The following is a 14,094-nucleotide window of genomic DNA, read 5'->3' as shown; positions in this document are numbered from 1 at the left end:
CAGGGGTTTGTTATAAACAAAAAAAGGACCTAAAAGTCCCCCTCTGACATACATACTATTTCATGCAGGAGTTGCACTCAAGAATTAGATTGATTTCTCCATAGTCTATGGAAATATTTCTAGAAACTGGAACCATAGCCATCTCTTAGCATCTAGCAGCATGGCCCTAGGAGAGTGGTTAACAACTCTGTGATATCTCTACAGAAGTAAAATGCTTGGGCTAGATAAGGTTTCTTTCATCTGTAAGCCTGTGGAAAAATTACTAAGTTTGTTACTATTTTTGTTCAAAAGCAAACTTTCATTTACTTTTCAGGAGATAAACACACACACACACACACACACACACACACACACACACACACACACACAGCCGGCCCTCCATATCTAAGGGTCAACGGAATCCACAGATGCAAAGGTCCAACTCTACCAGACCATTCATATGAGGGACTTGAGCATCACAGATTTTGAAATAATCCCCTATGGATACTGAGAGACTACTGTGTATATCTGTGTGTATGTGTGTGCACATATATGTGTGTGTTTATGTGTGCATATATGTGTGTGTGTGTATTGTGCATGCATGCATGCTAAGTCACTTCAGCCATGTCCAACTCTGTGCAATCTTATGGACTGTAGCCTGCCTGGCTTCTCTGTCCAAGGGATTCTCCAGGCAAGTATATTGGTATGTTTTAAATATATGGGAAGGCATGTGTATATAGTTATAATAATGAATGACTTGTCCATCTCCAAAGTAGTAAGCAGTCATTCAAATACTGCCTTTGGGATCAGAGATGCTAAAGGATCTTAGCATCTAAGCAATGCTAAAGATTGCTCAGATGCTAAAGGAACTTAGGAAAATCAGTTCCCCTGTTGCTGCTTCAAATGGGAGTTTTCTGCCCCCACAGATCTAGGAAGTCTCCTTAAAGTTTGGAGACGGTTACTACCAGCAAATTGACCACAGCTGTTTTGAAATACCCACAGCCCACATCACTGCCACTCTTTCCAATAAGTGTCTTAGGTCTTTTGGCTTTGATTCATCCTGGTGCCCATCAGCCTTCAGACAGTTGGTGCCCAACAACCCAAAGCCGAGTTATATAGAAGGGAACTCAGTGAGTTTATATCAAATATTTCTTAGGTTCCGCTGTCCAAATGGACTCATTTGGTATTTATTCTTCTGACTGCTTGGCTAAAGACATGAAAACATTTACAAGATTATAAAGGTGACACTGAGCTTTCTAATCCAACTTTCTAGCCCAGTTTTCACCACAAGAGTTTACTTTAGCAAGATTTCAGGAACACTGACCTTAACATCATTTCTTGCATTATATAATTGGAGCTTTTATTCAAAATGCTTTCACACATACACATGCCCAACGACATCTCTTTGATGGATTCAGCCTATAATTCTCATTTAACTGATAGAAAAACAGGTTTTGACCAATTTCAAAGATGAATACAACTTTTCCATTTGCTGTCCTCTCTTAACACCCCAATTCTAGCCTCGCTATGAAATTACACTGTCTGACTTTCCTAGGCCTCCACTGTGCTATTTGGTTTTTGTACACACCTTTTAAAGTAAAATATAACTCCATTTAAATATCAATATTCTACTGCTTTTCCTTAGGTTTTCAGTTTCAAAACAATACAACTATCCAAAATGTTTTTAGTCCAAATACACAAAATTAACTGGGATTAAGTGAATCATATCAGCAATCTGAAATCTCAAGAAAGCTGTCTTCCCGGCTATTCCTTGTATTAATAATATTCATTTCAGGTAGTAGGTTTCCTCTCTGAGAAGATCTGTTCATGAAATGTCATTCTATTTGCCTACTGCTCCTCCGCGCACACACGAATCCTATGGGGCGTTATGTCTATGCCTGTGCTCCACTTTGAAGCCAGCTCTTCTCACTTACATAACCCAGGCTGATCAACCATGAAGACTTTTTTTGACAGACAGTTATTGGAGCTTGAAATGGGAGAAAAGGATCTGAAAGAAATGCTTCTGGATATGGACAGAAGGAGCCTCTCCTCTCGTGTAAGGCTTGTCTCCTGTACACAGGCTTCTCTCCAGCATGAACCACCACTGACTAAAACATTCAACATTTGGCTCACAGTATTGATGTTCTTGCTTCATAAAAACAGCCCCCAAAATACATGTTCAGTCAGTAATCAGCTTTTTCTAAAGGTATGACTATAAATAAATTGGAACAAGGTGCATGCACAAGTCTAGACAAATCTTCACTCTTGACTCTATTATTGACTTTATTATTCTCTTGATAAACCCATTTTTAGTCTTTGAGAGAGGAAGGGCTTAGTAGGTCATGAGTGCTTTTTATTTCATTTCTGAGGTACTTACCTTCACTAGGATTTTGCCTTTCAAACTTTGAGGGCTTGGAAGCTGCTTGGTCTCTCCTGTGTCTATAGATGACAGGTCGAGTTTGTCTTGGAATATTCCTTTCAGGTACTGAGCAATTTTCCTTTGCTGCTGGATACTGCAGTGATTCTCAATGGACAGGATGACTGGAAACCTGAGAAAACAGCAGCACATTGTAAAGGCATCGACCACAGCAACTCACAGGGACTTTTGAAAATCATTCCATGTTCACTATGTTCTTACAAGCCTGGTGACAGTATTTGTTAAAGAGGTGATGATTAAAATGCTTCTAAAATGAAAACAATGAGAGACACATTTTTTAAAAAACTCCTCTGGCCAAATATACCTTACCAGGCATAATGGGTAAACTCAATACCAATCCACATGGGATGACTTAGTCTAATATTTTGCATCTCTCTCCCTCACACATATATATGCACACACATGGTACATACATTATGTCTCTTTTACAAGAAAAAATGAAAGAGAAAATTTTGAGAGATAAGAAACATACAGAAAGAAAACTCATAATGTAATTTTGTCTTATTCATTCAAATTCTAGAAACATCTAGGAGACCACTATCATTAAATGCATATATTTACTCTAAAAATACATATTTAGTACCCAGCTTGAAAATTACTATTGAGGATAAAATAACATAAAGGAATTTGTGTTTTATAGTGTCCTATATCAGGCATTTCAAAGTCATTTGTACAGAATTATATACTAGTCTTTACTTTCAGAAAGGAAAAAAAAGGCAGGCATTCTCCTCCGGCACTCAGGTTTCTGTGCAGAGATGTGGGGCCCCAGTGAAGTTATTATCACAGACAGCCTGAGGAACCAGGAATGATTATATGACCTTACTCCTCTTTTGATTTTGTTTTTTCCTTGGAAAAACAAACTCAGGCTTATTTTTTCCCCTAGTTTTCCATCATATATCTTCTGAAGTAATAGGCAATAGTTTTTTTCATAACATACAAACCAATATTTAAATTACCTAGTATGTCTATGTGGAGAAAAAATTTTATTTCTGGGCTTATATGACAAGCACAAGCTCCACAATATAGGCTGTGACCTTCTGAAATTACATTCTATCCTCATTAGTAAATCTCATGCCAGAGGTAATATAAGAGATGAACCTTTGTGGCTGAGGTTGGTTTGATTACCTGACTATAATTTGTTTACTCTTGTGTCCTCACATGGGTTTCACCCAGTGTGTTAGAAAGAGAAAAAAACAACAAACTAGCAACCCTGAGTTGTCTGTGAAATCACATCAGGGAATTCTAGCAGTGAATTTTAAAATTATCAATCTGTTTACAAAAAGTCTGTGTCTATTAGTGTCTAATGATGCTTGGTGTATAAAGCACTGGTTCTCAACAGAGGTGGGGGTGGCTGTGTAGTACCCCTCCCAAAGGGACATTTGTCAATATCTGAAGACATTTGTGGTGGTCACAATGTTGTGAGAGGGGACTGCTACTGGTGTTCAGGGAGTACAGTCATGAACGTACTCATTGTCCCACAATGCACAAGGCAGTTCCCATAACAAAGAATAATCTGGCCCAAAATGTCAGTAGTGCCAAGGCTTGAGAAACCCTGGTATAAAGATGCAACTAAAACTCAAGAAAAAGACTGAACTTTTAAAAGGGAACTCTCTTACACTGTTGGTGGGAATGCAAACTAGTACAGCCACTATGGAGAACAGTGTGGAGATTCCTTAAAAAACTGGAAATAGAACTGCCTTATGATCCAGCAATCCCACTGCTAGGCATACACACTGAGGAAACCAGAAGGGAAAGAGACACGTGTACCCCAGTGTTCATCGCAGCACTGTTTATAATAGCCAGGACATGGAAGCAACCTAGATGCCCATCAGCAGATGAATGGATAAGAAAGCTGTGGTACATATACACAATGGAGTATTACTCAGCCATTAAAAAGAATATATTTGAATCAGTTCTAATGAGGTGGATGAAACTGGAACCTATTATACAGAGTGAAGTAAGCCAGAAAGAAAAACACCAATACAGTACACTAATGCATATATATGGAATTTAGAAAGATGGTAACAATAACCCTGTGTACGAGACAGCAAAAGAGACACTGATGTATAGATCTGTCTTATGGACTCTGTGGGAGAGGGAGAGGGTAGGGAGAATTGGGAGAATGGCATTGAAACATGTATAATATCACGTATGAAACAAGTCACCAGTCCAGGCTTAATGCACGATACTGGATGCTTGGGGCTGGTGCACTGGGACGATCCAGAGGGAGGGTATGGGGAGGGAGGAGGGAGGAGGGTTCAGGATGGGGAACACAGGTATACCTGTGGCGGATTCATTTCGATATTTGGCAAAACTAATACAATATTGTAAAGTTTAAAAATAAAATAAAATTAAAAATAAATAAATAAAAGGTGTTAACAACTTTATTGACTACTTTCATTTGAAGTCCTTTTTTCCTAAGTTTTCTTCCAAACTTGAAGTTAGCATGGTCGTCACCAGAGTACATAGATAGCAGGTCTTCTCAAGGCTCTATTTCAGGGGCAAATCCTTCAGCAACCTGGCTAAGTTGAGGAGCAATCAGGGTAAATTGATCCATCATAATTGAGTCCTCGAGATTCTTCCATGTAGAAGACACCAGAATCCAAACCTGCTATGCAGCAAGTGTCTCTTATCAGAACAGCATTTTAACTTCATATTTAATTAATGAGAAGACCAAACATTAGAAATTTTAAAGGCCACTACTTTCACTTTTCACTTTCATGCATTGGAGAAGGAAATGGCAACCCACTCCAGTGTTCTTGCCTGGAGAATCCCAGGGACGGGGGAGCCTGGTGGGCTGCCGTCTATGGAGTCGCACAGAGTCGGACACGACTGAAGTGACTTAGCAGCAGCAGCAGCAGCAAGGTCTATAAGACTAACTTTATGCAACTGTTAATTTTAACTTGCCTCTTTTTAATGCAGAAGTCATTTATTGAATATCTGGTATATTGCAGGCACTACAGAATGAATACAGGGGAGTTTCCCAGTGGCCTAGTGGTTAGGATTAGGATTCTGGGCTTTTACTGTGGTGCCCCAGGTTCCTTCCTTTCTCGTTCACTCCCTGGTCAGGGAACTGAGATCCCACAAGTCATAAACAGTACTCCCTCCCCCGCCAAAAAAGAAAAGTTTTTTTTTTTTAAAGAATAAGACATAGCCACATATTTTCAATGAGCTCATGATCCTAAAGACATAAAAGGAGGCAAGTCACCAACAATTGCAAGAAAGTGCTGTATGATATGGCAGAAATATGCTCAGAGTGCTAAGGACAGTGAAAAGGAGCATTTAAATAAATTGTGGCATGGGTAAGTTTGCCAAAGGGACAATGCCTAAGCAGTCTGCTAGGATGAGCAAGAATTAGAGGGGTGGAATAATGGGGATGACTATTAGATAGAGAGAAGGGCACAGGAGAGGGGGTTGGTGCAGGGGTGGGGGGGAGGCTGTGAAGGCAAGGGGATGCCTAGGGACTTCGGAAACTGTCAGTGATGGCAGAAGCCGAAGTCCCTGTGTAGCAATGGTAGAAGGTGACAGGGAAGAGCAAGAAGAGGCCGGCACAGAAGGCATGACTCTGTACAACAGGGAGCCTTTGAAGGACTTTAAGAAGAATTACAACATCAGCTTATATTTTCAGAAAGAAAGATACTACTCCAGTGTGGAGGATGAACCAAAGAGAAGTGAAAATGAAGAGAAGGCAATGGAGTCAAAAGATGATTTAGCAAGTAGCACTGACGAGACTGGCTGAATCAAGAGTAACTCCCAATTCCTATAAAATCATTGGTAAGCAGTGCTACCTTCCTAACTAAGAGGAAGCTTGGCAGAATGAGAAGCTGAGTTCAGTTCGGGATGGAGACCCCGTGCTGGCAGGAGTTTTATCTTTGTTCAGTGCTGTGGCTCCTTACACCTATTACAGTATGCCTGGCTTACAGTAGGCACCATTAAATAGCTAAGTAAATGTCTGAATAAACAATGAAATTTGTTGGTTTTCAGGTACCTATGAGATACTCAGATGAATCTGTACTAAGAATTTTTCAATATATCTCTGAAACTTAGGAAGAACATTCTCGATATAAATTGGCAAATAACCAAGAAGTAGACCAAAGACACGCTGGGAAATGACGACTTTTTTCTTTGTTTGGTGACTACTCCACTTGGCATGTGGGATCTTAGTTCCCCAACCAGGGATCCAACCTGCATCCCCTGCATTGGAAGTGCTGAGTCTTAACCACTGGACCATCAGAGAAGTCCCGGAAATAGTGACTATTAAAGGAGTGAGAAAGTGGACTAGAAGACCATAGGCTAAAGAAAGAGAATGAGAAGCAATGGCAGCAATAGAGGAGAGAGTGTTTTAACAGAAGACCACCGCCGCCCCGCCCCCGCCCCGCCCCGCCCCGCCCCGCCAAAAGCAAGTATTAAGGAGAAAATGTTCACCGTCATCCAATGCCAAGGAGGGGTCAAGTGACATACAGATTCCAGACACTGCAGTATGTATAGGAAATCCAACAAGTCTGGAAATCAAGACATTATTATTCTATTGTATTGGCATACAGTACTGATGTATGGATGTGAGAGTTGGACTATAAAGAAAGCTGAGTGCTAGAGAATTGATGCTTCAACTCTGGTGTTGGAGAAGACTCTTGAAAGTCCCTTGGACTGTAAGGAGATCCAACCAGTCCGTCCTAAAGAAGATCAGTCCTGGGTGTTCATTGGAAGGACTGATATTGAAGCTGAAACTCCAATACTTTGGCCACCTGATGCGAAGAGCTGACTCATTTGAAAAGACCCTGATGCTTGGAAAGATTGAGGGCGGGAGGAGAAGGGGACGACAGAGAATGAGCTGGTTGGATGGCATCACCAACTAAATGGACATGAGTTTGGGTAAACTCTGGGAGTTGGTGATGGACAGGGAGGCCTGGCGTGCTGGGGTTCATGGGGTCGCAAAGAGTCAGATACGACTGAGTAACTGAACTGAACAATACTGATAAGCTATTTATTGTGTACAGTAATCTGCATTTCTAAACTTTATGGACACTGTAAACCCTGGGTTTAGAAACTTTGAGGTCACTCTTTGGAAGAATAGGCTTCAAGGAGGCAGCATCTTGAGAGAGAATGGGGTAAGGAATGAAGAGAGCACAAGAAAGCATGGTTATGGGGCCCATACTATTTGTTCAGTGTTTTGTTGGGAAGGAGGGAGAGAACTGCGGCAGGAGAAAGGGAGATGTGGCCTCCAAGGAAGCATGTGGTTTGGTGGCCAAGTTACAGCAGTCAGCGTCCCGTGTGCCAGCTGAGCCTGATTCCCCGCTGTGCTTGACTTACTCGTTCTTCACAAAGGCATGCTTGTTGATGGTCTCCACAACATCTCTGAAGAGGATCTTTGAAGTGAGCGTGTAACCGTGGTGCACCACTGGCTCTCCGTCTGGGCCATCCCAACAGTCAACTGCCAGAAAAAGAACATCACATCAACAACTCAAAATTTCCGGTATTTCCCAATATTTCTGGAAATATCAGACACGTATTAAGTTTGTTGTTTGAGATTATACACTAGGATGATCATGACAAAGATGTCAGACCAAAATGAGTGTTCTGGCATATTTATCAGGATAAGGAATTAAAGATTATAAATGATTTACTGTGAATGCTTATAGTTAACAAGGAGGTCATACAATCAGCTTAGCATTTACCAAGAACTCTCATTAGAATTGATCTAAATCCAAGAAACTCAGAGAATGGACTTATGGTTGCCGGGGTAGCGGGGAGGAGTATGGGGAGAAGGGATGGTTAGGGAGTTTGGGATGGACATATACACACTGCTATATTTAAAATGGATAACCCATAAGGACCTACTGTATAGCACAGGGCACTCTGGTCAACATTATGTGGCAGACTGGTTGGGAGCGGAGTTTAGGGAAGAATGGATATATGGGTATGTATAGCTGGACCCCTTCGCTGTTAACCTGAAACTATCATAACATTGTTAATCAGCTATATTCTCGTACAAAAAAGTTTTTCAAAAAAAAAGAAATTGATCTAAATCCAACTGAGTATGCTTGAGGATAGTGATATTTCTTATCAGATTATTTCTCTAATTTTACTTCTTTCACTTTACTGTTCTTTTATGAAGTCTCAATGACCCTCTCAAATCAAAACCAGTCCTTTTCATTATTGTTCACTTAAACTCATTATGTTTTCATTAGATTTATTTCCATTTTATTAATTCTACAGTAGTTGTAAAACTGCATTGACTTCTGAAGTTCAAATCTTTAGGCCCTGCTAAGAGTTATGTGAACATGGACAAATGATTTAATAATTTAAAGTATTGTTTCCCCATCCATAAAAGGAAAACTAAGAACAAGGCTTGAATTGTAAGTCTGAGTGATTCATAAATAAGTACCTGTGAAGATGATTATAATCCTGCATGGCACATAGTAATCATTATTGTTATTGATACTATTGATACTGTTATGTATATGGACAAACTCACTGGCCCCCAGCTGAAGAAACACAAAAGCTTCCTCACCATCCTCCCTGACTCAGAGTTTGTCTTCCCTTGTTTTACACTCCACTACCAGACTAATTTCTCCAAACACTGCTTTCTCCATGTCACTACTTTGCTTTGAAGCATATTCAGTGCATAACATAGCATCCAGTACATATTATGTACTCAGTAGATATATGTTAAATTTATAAATAAAGTCTATGGAAGCTGCTGCCTGCTTAACTCCAAGGTCCCTCCCTATCTCTGGTGCTAGAGACTTGCCATTCAGCTAAGGTTGTCTTCTCTCTGGCCCTGGTTCAGAGCTGGACTACAATTCTCAGCTTCCCTTGCAGTAGGACATGCTGCTGAAATGTGGGTAGAAGTGATGAATCACCTCCACGTCTGGCCTATGAAAGCCTGCCTTACACAGTCATTCATGCTCCCTCTTCTGCTGTGATTTGGAAGTTGTGCTGAAGATGGCACAGATGCTGAGGGAAAGAGCCTGCATCCCTAAATCACTGCCAGAAAGACTCCCCCATTAGGAACAGCTATATTGGACTTCACATAAAAAATAAACTTCACTTGTTTTAAGGCACTAGGATTGAAAAACTAGTTAATTAGTATCCTAGCTTCTGTTTAACAAGTCAAACATTTTTTTCTCCTAACAACAAAACTACCAGACTTCTTCCAGTTACGCAAGCTTCCTCACATACAATCCTACTTCCATGTCTTTGCTTCTTTCATTTAAGGTCAACTGACATGTCCTCCTTCACTTTGTTCGTTTCAGTCCCAATCAAGGGTCAAATCCTTAATTAAGAATTTGGATCCTAAACAAGGATCCCCCACAGATAACCTTGCCAGCTCTCGTGATATTGCCCTTCCTTATGATAGGGGGTCACAAATTCAAATACCAACAAGAACCTGAAAGCAAAAGCATTAGTCACTCAGTTATGTCCAACTCTTTGCCACCCCATGGTCTGTGGCCCTCCAGGCTCCTCTGTTCATGGGATTTCCCAGGTAAGAATATTGGAGTGGGTTGCCATTTCCTTCTCAGGGGATCTTCCCAACCCAGGGATCGATCCTACGTCTCCTGTGTGGGCAGGTAGATTCTTTACCACTAAGCCACCAGGGTTGTCTTTGGGCCTGAATGAAGTCAAATATAAGAAGGTATCTTCTCAGAGAGAAGCTCCATCCATCTTTTGACATGTATTTTATATTCTTTGTTTGAATACAGACATGAAAAAAATAAACAGATGTTTCAAAAGTATGTAACTTAACAATATACTCCAATTTATATCCCATCTTAGAAGAAAAAGGGCATAACAGGGCTCCTTATAAATGAGTTACTTTCTTTTGAAAAAGAATGCAAAGTAGTAGGCAATGCCACACTAACTTGATTATCATATACCCAAAAAAATATCTCTTCATGAGTAACCACATTAGTCATGCGGTATTCTTTTGCTAACACATGAAAGGTGTTCTTTTGCTAACATTTATAATAAGAAGAATTTGCATAGTTGAGGATGGTCTCCTAATATTCACTTTTTATGTCTATTTTATCACTTGTCTGTTAAATGAGGAAAACAACACCCCCAAATGGTGCTGGCATGTGAATGACTAGCATCGATCAGTTTAGTTCAGTTCGGTTCAGTCACTCAGTTGTGTCCGACTCTTTGCGACCCCATGAATTACAGCACACCAGGCCTCCCTATCCATCACCAACACCCGGAGTTCACCCAAATTCATGTGCATCGAGTCGGTGATGCCATTCAGCCATTTCATCCTCCGTCGTCCCCTTCTCCTCCTGCCCCCAGTCCCTCCCGGCATCAGGGTCTTTTCCAATGAGCCAGCTCTTCGCATGAGGTGGCCAAAGTATTGGAGTTTCAGCCTCAGCATCAGTAGCTGAGTTCAAATGGCCATGAAGACCTCTTGTAAGAGCTAGTGCTGTGACGAGAACATTGGCAAAGTAGAAATCCTTTAACCAATTTCCTAGCCACGAAATAGCCAAGTCCATTTTTTTCAATCAGACCACACAATAGAGGCCCCTGAAAGCACCCTGACAAAGAGTTGGTCAGATCTGAGGACCAGCTGAGAGGTTAACATGACAGCTTTTCACAGTGGAACTTAGAAATGTTCCACCCTGATAGCGCTCCCAGAGATAACAGGGAAAGCTATAAACCGATTATAATGGCAATGCAACATCAGTTCCATAATGAGAGTGAAAATCCCCTGGACAGAACATCCATATTTATTAAGCAACTAGGGCTGAAAATTAAGGGAAATGAAAGGCCATGTAAAAAAGAAAAAAAAAAATGTTGTCTATGTGATTTGTTGACAAACTCACTTCATCAAAAACAAGACTGATTAGTGTTCCTCAAGTCACGATATACACCCTGACCAAGGATATTGCTGCAACTGAACTAATAGAGATGGAAAACACAATATTAACCACACAGATGCTTGAAAGTGGAGAGATTCTTCAGGTCACAGTACCATGAAGAAACTGTCCAGAAGCATTACTCTCCTTCTCTAAGTACTATACTTGCCAAGAGCTGCTTCAGAAAATTATCTGTGGGCCTGCAGTTTTTAATCCACCACCTGCTACATTCTATAAATCAAGTTCCTTAAATCCTAGCCACAGCTGCTTAACAATAAAAACAACTTCATCCGGAACCAAGGTAGATAAAGCACTGCTGGGTGTCTATAGATTGGTGCCTCTGGACCCAAGATTGAAGTGTAAGCTAAGATCTTCATATTACAGGGCTGACAAATTGTCAAGAGAGCATGAAAGATCAGGTTATCAAGTTCTAAAGTCTTTAGAAACATGTAGATATTTAGATGCCAAGCAAATGCCTCCTATTAAAGCCAACCTCCCCTCTGTGCTTTGCATTATGTTTTCTGGCCTTCCTTATGTGACCAGATGGCCTGCATTTGACCTCACCTTGGGCTGGTCATGTCATTCAATGCTTGTTCCTCCAAAGACCACACAGGCTTCCTGGAGAAGCAAAGTGGTGCAGTCAGACAGCTTGAGTTGAAATACCAGCTTCCAACCTTTCCAGCTATGGTACCTTGAGTCATCAACCCTACCCCTCTTCTTAAGGAGATCACTCCATCTTCCTTAGTGCTGTAAGAACTAAATGAGAATGTATGGAAAGCAATTAACCAGAATCTAGCCCACAAAAGGGGATGAAATCATGGTGAATTCCCTGTTCCTTCCCAGTACATTAAAAGCCAAGGTGACCACCATAGTTTCAAACAGGAAGCTGAGTACGTACAAAGCTGACCAAGTCTCCCAGATAAATACACTTCTTCTTCTCAATAAAACCTTCCAGAAACTGACTTTCACCATCCAGTCGTAGACTATTGCAACAGTGAAAACTTCACACCAAACCACAGAGGAGGAATTTGTTGATGCAGGTTTGGGGAGGGAGATATTTGAGAGACTGCAGTCCCCTAAGTGGGACTTGTACATTTTCACCTACACTTACACATGAAGGTCTCTGTAAGTGATCTCGTACACTACCACATAGAAAACTCAGAATTGTGGAATCTTTATCTTGTCTGGATCCTTCTATTCTTATTTAACTGACTGATAGGAATGTCTACATAAACGTTACAGACTTACTAAAAACCCAACCCAGGGACAGCTGAACTCATCCACGCTCTTCCTTTCGGGCCCCAGAGTAGATGATGGCTCCATCACTCCTTCCAGCTCTCCCCTGCTTGCCTTACTTCCTTCACTTTTCTTGCTAGGTCCTGCAAGTTTACTTCTTTAATATCCATATAAACCTCGTTCTCACTTAGTCTAAGCTTTCATAATCTAATCTTCTATAATCCTTCCTTTGAATCATTTCAGTAGCTTTCCCACCATTCTCCTTGCCCCAGTTTCACCTCTCTTACCCCTCTACAAACATATATCATTAAAAAAAAATTTTCTTCCTACACTGCTGCCCAAGCAATCTTTCTAAACTGCAAGTGTGACCATATCAATGTAGGTATTAAAACAATTCACTGGATGCTTATTACCAAAAGCTAAACCTGAAGCTCCTTATCACAGCACTCAAAACTCTTTCTCGCAGACCCATCTATTTTCCCTGACTGACTTATCTCATTTTACCGCACCCCTTCACTCTCTGTACCCCCTTTCTACCACGTATGCATCTACTGGTCGAATTCTCACACCGTATTATTGTTTTTAGTGTCCACTTCTTCTATTAGACTGTGAGCTACTTAAAGACAGAAACTATGTCTCACATCTGTGTCCTCACCCCCAAGAACCTCCTAGAAATTTAATAAGTGTTGGCTGATTGACACATCATTAAGTATCTTAAAAATAAACAGTTATTCTAAACTGTTTTTACCATCATTTAATCAAAAAACTTCCATGTTCATCACAATTTTTCAGCACCTGAAGGTGTGCCTCCCAACTGCTAGTACATATCTCTCTCCCTGCTTGATCTGTAAGGGGGAGACAGGATTATGAATTAAGAATGACTTTACAGACGGGTTTTTCCCTGGTGGTCCAGTGGCTAAGACTCTGGACTGCCAATGCAGAAGGCCTGGGTTCAATCCCCAGTCAAGGAACTAGATTCTGCACACCACAACTGAAAAAGGACCCTGCATACTATAACTGGAAGATCCCACATGTCCAAATAAATAAATGTTTTTTAAAAAGAAAGATCACAGGCAATGACCAGGTCCTGCTCACTCTTTAAAAAAAAGAAAGAAGAAGAATCACTTTATAATAAGTGGAAACATGGTTTTGATTAGTATGAGTACATTTTTTAGGTCTCCATTATTTCCACTAGACTTTATTAACTAAAGGACATATTCATTGACACACACTGGCGCTCAGACAAGGCACGCACCTTCCACACAGCGACAGCCCTCCTGCAGCACCCGCGCATACATGTCCACTTTGGACTGAGACAGGAGCTGGTCCCCAGTCAGGTATGTGTTGTGGGAGGAAGCAATGTAGTAGTTGCACAGGGGCTGATCCATGTCCTGGTACACTTCATGATGCAGGGGGTTAAAGATGTCACAAGCAGGACTACGCATGAAGTTCGTGAAGCCTTTGGAAAAGAAAGGGAAGTGTTATAGCTTCGAAGCCAAGGACTTCCCTGCCGGTCCAGTGGTTAAGACTGCCTTCCAGGGCAGAAGGTGTGGGTTCAATCCCTGGTTGGGGAATTAAGATCCCACTGGCCTTAAG

At 41.0% G+C, this 14,094-nt stretch overlaps 1 protein-coding gene and 1 non-coding gene across 10 annotated transcripts in view; one reads left to right on the top strand and one right to left on the bottom strand.

The window, feature by feature from the left end:
- The window catches only part of PLCH1 (phospholipase C eta 1), a 251,714-nt gene that overhangs the window by 66,883 nt on the left and 170,737 nt on the right, over nucleotides 1-14,094 (bottom strand). For all 9 annotated transcript variants that reach the window (XM_070792774.1, XM_070792732.1, XM_070792762.1 and 6 more), the window contains 3 exons: nucleotides 13,754-13,957; nucleotides 7,727-7,847; nucleotides 2,357-2,528 (listed from right to left, as the gene is read on the bottom strand). In XM_070792774.1, the coding sequence (XP_070648875.1) occupies nucleotides 2,357-2,528; nucleotides 7,727-7,847; nucleotides 13,754-13,957 (497 nt within the window). The remainder of the gene's footprint in view (nucleotides 1-2,356; nucleotides 2,529-7,726; nucleotides 7,848-13,753; nucleotides 13,958-14,094) is intronic.
- Nucleotides 13,397-13,469, top strand: TRNAG-GCC (transfer RNA glycine (anticodon GCC)). Its single transcript has one exon. It is a non-coding gene; the product is annotated as a tRNA-Gly (tRNA).

Source organism: Bos indicus, chromosome 1 (genome assembly GCF_029378745.1).
Source record: "Bos indicus isolate NIAB-ARS_2022 breed Sahiwal x Tharparkar chromosome 1, NIAB-ARS_B.indTharparkar_mat_pri_1.0, whole genome shotgun sequence".
Taxonomy (NCBI): domain Eukaryota; kingdom Metazoa; phylum Chordata; class Mammalia; order Artiodactyla; family Bovidae; genus Bos; species Bos indicus.
The sequence above is the reverse complement of the archived record's forward strand: the minus strand, read 5'-3'. Positions and strand labels throughout refer to the sequence as shown.